Raw genomic sequence first — 10,231 nt, 5'->3', positions numbered from 1 at the left:
TCACGCTCAATGTAGTTGGTCACTCCGTTCAGCTGGAACCACATCAGTTCTCAGGTTTTTTTTTAAGAGGTGTTAGAGCATCCACAGACTGATCCATCTATACTGCACCGCACTGCAGTAAAAACGTAAAATTAGAGCAAAATGCCTGACTTTTGCATGAAGCCACACTACACCACATCTACAGTAAACACATAACATTAGAAAAAAAAGGAGCAGCTGCCTGACTTTTGCATGAAGCCACACTACACCACATCTACAGTAAACACATAAGGTTAGAAAAAAAAGGAGCAGCTGCCTGACTTGTGCATGAAGCCACACTACACCACATCTACAGTAAACACATAAGGTTAGAAAACAAAGGAGCAGCTGCCTGACTTGTGCATGAAGCCACACTACACCACATCTACAGTAAACACATAAGGTTAGAAAACAAAGGAGCAGCTGCCTGACTTGTGCATGAAGCCACACTACACCACATCTACGGTAAACACATAAGGTTAGAAAACAAAGGAGCAGCTGCCTGACTTGTGCATGAAGCCACACTACACCACATCTACAGTAAACACATAAGGTTAGAAAACAAAGGAGCAGCTGCCTGACTTGTGCACGAAGCCGTCGCACTGATCGGGTCATGATGAAAGCCTGTCCTAGGGTTTGCGTGAAACGTTAGGGGTGAGAACAAATGAATCCACAGGCAGGGCATGAGGGGTCCCTAAAGAGGCTCCCTCTCCCTAGAGGTTGGAGTCTTGCTGAATTATCCCAGCAAATCCAGGATGGAGCAAGGCTTCAACTTTATCATGACTGGGACATGGTCTTCCTCTCTATGAAACCTTTCTTTTTTTTTTTTTTTTTAATAACATTATTCTTATCGCAGATCATTTTAATCAAAAAGAAACACACACACACACACACATGCATGCACACACACATACACACAGACATGCAGACACACACACACACACACACACACACACACACACACACACACCACAAGTCCAACTTGCTATCAACACTCAAAAAACCTGGAAGCCATTTTTGGCATTTAAATCATCAAGTTGTTACCGTTCAAACTGATCTGACATTGCACATTGTTGCTCACAGTCCAGTTCACAACACAGGGCCACATCAAGACTGTCAAACTAAATAAGATATTTCTTCCACGTTAAATACAAAACTCTGGAGAGAAAAAACTACAAAACAACACAGTCCATGACATACTATCTCTATTGTTAAGCTCCTTAAATTAAGACAGATACGATAAGGCTGTGCTCAGGACATCAGCACTTCTGCTTATTTTGTTATTCAGATTACAAAAAAAAAATGTTAATAAAAAGAAAAGAAAATACTTCAAGTCCACACAGAAAATATATATAAAAAGGCCCAGCCCTACAGGCAAATAACACAGCAAAATGGACAGGCAGTACCTAACCTAGATAAAAAAAAAAAGGATCAACGATTACTAAAGCATAAGCCACGTCTCAGGAACAGCCAGAAAGAATAAGGATATAGAATTATCCATGTTTAGTTTATTCCGCAAGAATATTGAAATCCTTTTGACGGGCGCAATAGCCGAGTGGTTAAAGCGTTGGACTGTCAATCTGAGGGTCCCGGGTTCGAATCACGGTGACGGCGCCTGGTGGGTAAAGGGTGGAGATTTTTACGATCTCCCAGGTCAACATGTGTGCAGACCTGCTAGTGCCTGAACCCCCTTCGTGTGTATATGCAAGCAGAAGATCAAATACGCACGTTAAAGATCCTGTAATCCATGTCAGCGTTCGGTGGGTTATGGAAACAAGAACATACCCAGCATGCACACCCCCGAAAACGGAGTATGGCTGCCTACATGGCGGGGTAAAAACGGTCATACACGTAAAAGCCCACTCGTGTGCATACGAGTGAACGCAGAAGAAGAAGAAGAAGAAATCCTTTTTTTGCTGTGGGTGTGTTCCCATCTCAACACGGTCTGAACCCTCAGCTCTTTTCCTTCTTCTCCACACCATCATGAGCAGCTGTATCGTAATCATAAACACTCATTCACCCCCTATGCAGCTCTCCTGAAGGTGGGTAGGATTCTAAATGACATGTTCCAGACAGACTGCTTTGGACAACACAACAAAGAAGGAACTGCAGACAGGACAAGTCTTTCTGCTGATTCTGTCTGGCAGCCACTACACAACTTTCCCATTCATAACTCCGTGACTGCTGCTGCTGCTGATCAATAAGGAGCAGTGATTTCACTGAAATAAAAACGGATTACAGGCCATGATGATCTCCTTCTTGGGAGTGCGTTATTTTTGTTCAGCAAACTCAGTGACACCATTGACAAGCACACAAAAAGTAGTGACCGCACTTCAAAACTCATGCCACACCAATCTCATTTCACCAAGGTTCAGACGTCAAGGGGTTAACAAAATTACAGGGTTGGGGGGGGGGGGGGGAACGTGGGGAGGGCTTGTCCGGAAAACTGACCTCGCCAGGAGTGGGTTGCCGCAGACTCCAGGGGATCTCCAGGATGTGCAGGGTTCCCGAGTTATCCCCCACTGCCAGTAGCTGCTGCTTCTCTGAAAACAGGAGGAAGGTGACAACAATTGTGGTGTTCAAATCATGTGGTGCTGTTCACGGGGAAAAGTCTGCTTGACTTGAATGGTTTAGGGGCTAGGGGGAAGGAAGCACGGCTAATCTAAAACTCCAGGGTAGGGTCTCTGAGTTTTTAGCTGCCGCAGGGAGGAGTGCCAGGCATAAAACCAGGTCACGTCAGATCCCACGCTTTGAGCACCGCCAAAAGAGAAAGGACAGTGACGTAAATGGCACGGAACGAGAAAAATAAAGTAAAGATTCAAAGATAAAAAAAAGATTAGAATCAAACATCAACGCTGACACAAACATATAACATGTAAAAAACAACAACAAAAAACACATTAGCACTGAAGCAACAAACATGTCACAGAAGGCCACATAAAAACAAGCATGCAACAAATAAATTTCAAAATTCTAAAGAAGGCTGTGGAGAGGCAGATCTAAAACCTGTCACACTGAGAGACTCAAAACGTTAACTGTTGGCCATTGAAATCCAGCACTTATGGCTGAGAATTGCACTGACTGGCCAAGAAGATGACAGGTATGACAAAAGTATCTCAGTACTGAGTTCGCCGCAAACTTTGGCAAATGGAGCAAACGGAAAGGCCATGTTTGCGTCAGCATGACATGGTACAGTATATGACATAGTATGGTACAGTCTGATATCATTAGAAGGGAAACGACATTAGATTAAAGAAAGAATATGAGAAGATTAAAGTCAATTTGACCAGAAATGCACACGTGACCTGACATGCCAAGACAGAAATCAGATACGCAACACACACACACACACACACACAATATGTGAACAACAACTGAAGTCTCTCTCTCTCTCACACACACACACACACACACGCACACACATGCATGCACACACACACACACACACACACACATGCATGCAAATGCGCACACACACACACATGCACACACACACACACACAACTGTGAACAACAGCAGAATTCTCACACACACACACACTCACACAAACACACACACACACAATTGTGAACAACAGCTGAATTCGGACACACACACACACACACACACAACTGTGAACAACAGCAGAATTCTCACACACACACACACTCACACAATTGTGAACAACAGCTGAATTCGGACACACACACACACACACACACACACACACACACAACTGTGAACAACAACAGAATTCTCACACACACTCACACCAACACACACACACACACAATTGTGAACAACAGCTGAATTCGGACACACACACACACACACACAACTGTGAACAACAACAGAATTCTCACACACACACACACTCACACCAACACACACACACACACACACACAATTGTGAACAACAGCTGAATTCGGACACACACACACACACACACACACACACACACACACACACACAGACAATGCCCCCCCCCGCAACCCCCACCCCCACACACAGAGTGACGTACATGTGACTCAATGCTTGAACAACAGCAGAAGCCACACACAAACACAAACACCCCCACCCACACCCCCACTCCAAACACACACACACACACACACAAAGCAACATACGCGTGACTTGGTAGGGGAAGATGTTGGTGATGGGTGCCGGGGAGACGCTCTGGGTGAGGGAGGGCTCGTGGGTCTTGTCCAGCAGGTCCCACACGTCCACGCTGCCGTCCTGCTTGGCGATGTAGAACACGCTGGGTCGGGTCGGCGACCAGTAGCCCGCACTCAGCCGCACGGGGGCCGCCGCGCTCTGCAGTATGCACCCGCTCTGTGGCGTGGTGCGGTGCGGTGCGGTGCGGTGCGGTGTGGTGCGCAACAGGGGGTGGTGGGGAGATGGACAGACAGAGAACATGGTTTTAATGGGACGATCAATAAAACAAGATATTTAAGAATTTAAAATAAAAAATATAAAAAAAAGAATGAAAGAAAATCATTAACAATGTACCATTACAGCAGATACAGCACACTCACACAGTCACACTCATACATATACATATACTCACACACACACACACACACACACATATATATATATATATATATATATATATATATATATACTCACACAAAAAAATACTCACACACACAAGACACAAACACAGACACACACACATAACACATACAACCCCTCATGCACACACACCCCACACACACATCCCACACACACCCCTCCTCTCCCCCCCCACCCCCCTAACTCCCTACCCTACCACACACACACCCCTAACTCCACACTCCAACCCCCCCCACACACCTCCCCCCCCACACCCACACCCCACACCTACACAAATCCAACCCACCCACACCCACCTCTCCCTCCCCCCCCACTTCCAGCCCTCCCGCCCCCCCCCCCACCCCCACCACCTCCACCACCTCCCCCACCGCCCACAATGAACGCGTTCCGGTGGACTCACGCTGACTCCCTCCTTCCAGATGGCCCAGGTCCAGCCCCCGACAGAGAGCACCACCTCCTTGAGGAAGGGAGAGCGGTTCAGGCTGATCACTGGCCCGTCGTGCAGGGAGTGGTAGTAGGACGGCTTGGGGGCTGTGGACACACATCGCATCACGCTGCATTGTATCACATCACATCGCATCGCATCGCATCGCATCGCATCGCATCGCATCGCATCACATCAGGCTTGTCAGAGAGCCATCATGCAGCGAGTGGTAGTAGGCCAGCTTGAGGGCTGGTGGGTATACACCGCATCGCATCTCATTGTGTCACATCACATCACAGAGCATCGCATCACATAATAATAATAATAATAATGATGATGATGGTATTTATATAGCACTAAATCTTGTGCAGAGACAAATCAAAGCGATTTTTGCACCAGTCGTTCACATGCATGCACAGCTGTAAAACTGGAGAAACTGAAAACAAGGAAGAGGCAGGGAAGGGAGGCATCACACTGCACTGTATCACATCACATCACATCACATCACATCACATCACATCACGCTACAGGACATCACATCACGTCAAATCAGGCTGCTGGGCTATCATGCAGAAAATGGTAAGAGATCAGCTCACAAGCTGTGGACATACATCGCATCGTGTCACGTCACGGCACATGAGTTCATCTCACACACACACACGTGCATGCATGCTCTCACAAACACACTCACTGACTCACACACACACACACACACACACACACATGAACACACACACATATGGTAGAGACTCACTCTGTAATTTCCCAGTGTCTTGGTCTTTCTGTGGCATCCAGTCCCCATATACTATTTCACCATCCTGCACACACACACACACACACACACACACACGTGCACGTGCACACACACACACACACACACACAGAGCATTAACGAAAGTGTTCATATTTTGAGCTTTTGTGTTTTACTGTACATATCACAGGTTTGGCTTTTTTTCACCCTCATTTCAAGACTTGGAAATCACCAAATCAAACCATCAAGCAGAGAAACTGAGCACATGAAGATCTGCTGACGTAAGTTGTGAAAGACAAAGCTGCACTGGCAAAACTATGCAACAAGATCAAATGGCCTCGCTAAAGTAATCCTCCAAGGAAGTCTTGAAGGAGGGAGATGGAGGCGAAGACTGAAAACACAATGGACTGACAACACTGCAGAATGGATGGGGAAACCGTTTACGGAGACCAAGACTTTGACACACAACCGACAGTCCTGGAGGTATCTGGTGAACAGTTCTTCTATGTGACGCCCCAATGACTCTTCACAGAGTTAACTCTCTCCATACGAACGGCGAAAGAGACGACGTTAACAGCGTTTCACCCCAATTACCATCATCAAAATATTGCAAGCGGAAGGCTCTTATACTGAAGGGGTGAATGTTGACAAAGAATACCACAATTCTGACGACGGAAGCTAAAGGTTGGGTCATTCAGACACCCATTGGACATCCGAGGGGTCTGTGTAGAGGAGAAGAGAGGACTGGCCGTACTGAGTGAGTTAAGGGAAAAGAAAAAAAAAAGAGAAAAAAAAAAGAAGAAGACAACAATGCAGTGATTATCATATTTACTGCCACGGTACCAGCCACTTTAGGATGGTGAGGAGGGTGGCTAGACACCCTGGTGGAATTAAATGACCCATCAGAGGGCGCCAGCTCTGGAGAGCTACCTGCGGCCACCTAGCTAAGGGAGTAAACCCTGACAGAAAATCCGGTGTGGGGCCCCTAAGGCGGTTGGATGGCAAACTTTGTCACTTTCCGGCAGCTCCTGCGGCCGCGTTGGCACCAAAACGTAACAGCCTTGCTGTTCCTTTGGATCTGTCAACGAGGTGGAGAGGGGGTACAAGCTGCATGGGCAACAGCCTGTCTTCCATATTACATTGCCCAGGCTTATATCCGTCCATCCATCCACAAACACCTTGCACCTAAAACCTGGAGAGGACACTCCATCTTCGCTACTAGCACTAGCGTCAGAACAACACGTGAAGCAACAGTTACCGGTTATAAGTTAGCGCTCGATTGGCGTCAGTAGTAGAGCCGACGCCAGGGGTTGCTTCTGATGGTGGGAGGGGCCCTCGCATCCCACTGGACAGCTACCGCCCACCCAAGCTGGGCAGCCCCCAGCCAGTTAGGTGCTGTCCAGCCACGACCTGCCTTCTTCTATGGGTGTATGAAGATTAGGAGAATATCCGACAAGCAGGCCGTTAATTTCCGCACCAGGCAAAAAGAAAACTTCAAGAAACGGATCAACAATGAAACTGGCCTGTTGGAATGTCCGGACAATGATGCCTGGGCTCTCCCAAGATTTGCAAGACATCAGTGACGCCAGAAAGACGGCCGTCATAAACAGCGAGCTGAAGAGACTAAATGTGGACATTGCCACTCTGCAGGAAACACGGCTGGCTGACTCAGGGACACTAAAGGAGAGGGACTACACCTTCTGGCAAGGAAAGAGCTCTGATGCCCCAAGAGAGTACGGAGTAGGCTTTGCAGTCAGTAACAGCCTGCTGAACATGATCGAACCAGGCAGCGGTGGTTCAGAACGACTATTGACTCTCCGCCTCAACACCTCCGAAGGCTATGTCACTCTCGTCAGCGCATATGCTCCAACACTGTCCGCCTCTCCAGAAGTCAAGGATGAGTTCTACGAAAATCTTGCATCAACCATAAGGAACATCCCCAGGACAGAAGAACTTGTTCTCCTCTTGGTTCCTTTGGAGTGGGGAAAATGAATGAGAATGGACAGCGACTACTTGAGTTTTGTACCTGCCATGAACTGTGCATCGCCAACTCCTTCTTCAAGACAAAGACCCATCACAAAGTTTCCTGGAGGCACCCGTGCTTAAAACATTGGCACCAACTGGATCTGATCCTAGTAAGACGAGCTGCCATCAAAAACCTCCACACTCGCTCTTACCACAGTGCAGACTGTGACACGGACCACTCTCTGGTATGCTGCAAGATCAGACTGCAACCAAAGAAGTTCCACTGCTCAAAGAAACAAGGGAACTCTCGCATTGACGTCAGCAAGATGTCTCAGCCAGACCTTGTAGAACAGTTCGCAGAGGCCTTTGAGAGAGAATTCGATGCATTGCAGCCAAGAGACTCTGCCAAAGAAAGATGGGAAACACTATGAGACACCATGCACCGCATTGCTATGGCCACCTTTGGGAAGAAAACCGCGGTCCCACGACTGGTTTGAGGCCAAATCATCAGAGATGACTCCCAGTATTGAGGCCAAGTGCGCTGCACTCACTGAGTACAAGCGGTCACCCAGTGAGAAGAACCTGCAAATCCTCAGGGCCGCCAGGAGTAAGGTTCAGTTTAGCGCCAGGCGATGTGCAAATGAGTACTGGACAGAGCTCAGTGAAGAGATACAGAATGCTGCTGAAAGAGGCAACATCCGAGGGATGTATGATGGTATCAAGAAGGCACTGGGGCCAACATAGAGCAAGACTGCCCCCCTCAAATCCTCCACTGGGGAAGTAATCAACTATCCTAGCCAGCAGATGGAGAGATGGGCAGAACACTACTCCAACCTCTACTCCACAGAAAACATGGTGTCCAACTCCGCCCTCGATGCCATCAAGTGCATGCCAGTCATGGAAGAACTTGACGCAGAGCCAACTAATGACAAACTCAGCAAGGCCATTAACAGCCTGACATCAGGCAAAGCACCTGACAGTGATGGAATTCCCCCAGACCTAATTAAACACTGCAAGACTACTCTTCTGCATCCTCTGCACACAGTCCTTTGTCAGTGCTGGAATGAGGGAGCTGTACCGCAGGACATGAGGGACGCCAAGATTATCACCCTCTACAAAAACAAGGGTGAAAGGAGCTACTGCAACAACTACAGAGGCATCTCACTTCTCAGCATTGTAGGCAAAGTCTACGCTCGGGTCCTCACTAATTCGCCTGCAGAAACTGGCCGAACGTGTTTACCCGAAATCACAGTGCGGTTTCCGAACAGAGAGATCCACGGTAGACATGATCTTGTCCCTTCGCCAAATCCAGAAGTGCAGAGAGCAGAGGATGCCCCTGTATGTCGCATTCATTGACCTCACCAAGGCCTTTGACCTAGTCAGCAGAGACGGCCTTTTCAGGGTTCTTCAAAAGACCGGCTGCCCCCCCCCCCCCCCCAACTGCACAGCTTGATTGAGTCCTTCCACTCCAACATGAAAGGGACGGTGCAGTTTAATGGTAACCTCTCCAAGCCCTTCGACGAACGCAGCGGTGTCAAACAAAGCTGTGTCCTCGCCCCCACCCTATTTGGAATCTCCTTTGCTCTTCTCCTGAGACATGCGTTCAGCACAGCGCAAGAAGGGATCTACCTGCGGACCAGATCAGTTGGCAGGCTCTTCAATCTCGCCTGCCTCAGAGCAAGGACAAAAGTCCGCGAAGCCCTCATCTGAGACATGCTCTTTGCTGACGATGCTGCAGTTGTGACCCACACCCAGCGGGACTTGCAGTCACTAATGGACCGCTTCTCCCAGGCCTGCGAAGATTTCGGTCTGTCCATCAGTCTCAAGAAGACAAATGTCCTAGGCCAAGACACGCCATCTCCACCAGCCATCACCATTGATGACTTTGAGCTTGAAGCCATCCATCAATTCACTTACCTTGGGTCCACCATCACTGATAACCTCTCCCTTGATCGGGAAGGCAGCCACAACGCTAGCCCGCCTCACACAAAGAGTGTGGACAAATCCCAAGCTGACCACGAAGACAAGGATGGCTGTATACAATGCCTGCGTCCTCAGCACCTTGCTGTATGGCAGTGAGGCGTGGACCACACATGCTCGTTAGGAGAAAAGGCTCAATACCTTCCACCTGAGAAGCCTACGGCGCATACTCGGCATCTCCTGGCAAGACAAGGTGACAAACACTGAAGTCCTGACTCGCGCTGGCCTCCCGACCATGTATACCATGCTGAGACAGCGTCGGCTGCGCTGGCTGGGCCACGTTCGCTGCATGGAAGATGGTCGCAGATGGTCCAAGCAGACAGCCCAATTAGACATTAGGTACCCCCGAAAGCGGAGTATGGCTGCCTACATGGCGGGGTAAAAACGGTCATACACGTAAAAGCCCACTCTTGTGCATACGAGTGAACTTGGGGGTTGCAGCCCACGAACGAAGAAGAAGAAGAAGAAGACATTAGGTCGGATATACTCTATCCATGGTCAGCCATGACCGAAGGAGGCCTACCTACCAGCCACTTT

The 10,231-nt window shown here is 48.4% G+C and overlaps 1 protein-coding gene across 2 annotated transcripts in view; it reads right to left on the bottom strand.

The window, feature by feature from the left end:
• Positions 1-10,231, bottom strand: part of LOC143280166 (dynein axonemal intermediate chain 3-like) — a 45,167-nt gene that overhangs the window by 1,559 nt on the left and 33,377 nt on the right. For both annotated transcript variants that reach the window (XM_076584750.1, XM_076584751.1), the window contains exons 19-23: positions 5,753-5,816; positions 4,975-5,105; positions 4,127-4,331; positions 2,470-2,561; positions 1-32 (exon numbers count right to left, since the gene is read on the bottom strand). The exon at positions 1-32 is cut by the window's left edge and continues 91 nt beyond it. In XM_076584750.1, coding sequence (XP_076440865.1) covers positions 1-32; positions 2,470-2,561; positions 4,127-4,331; positions 4,975-5,105; positions 5,753-5,816 — 524 coding nt within the window. The remainder of the gene's footprint in view (positions 33-2,469; positions 2,562-4,126; positions 4,332-4,974; positions 5,106-5,752; positions 5,817-10,231) is intronic.

Source organism: Babylonia areolata, chromosome 3, assembly GCF_041734735.1.
Source record: "Babylonia areolata isolate BAREFJ2019XMU chromosome 3, ASM4173473v1, whole genome shotgun sequence".
NCBI classification, from domain to species: domain Eukaryota; kingdom Metazoa; phylum Mollusca; class Gastropoda; order Neogastropoda; family Buccinidae; genus Babylonia; species Babylonia areolata.
Note: the sequence above shows the minus strand (reverse complement) of the source record. Positions and strands in the feature narration are given on the sequence as shown.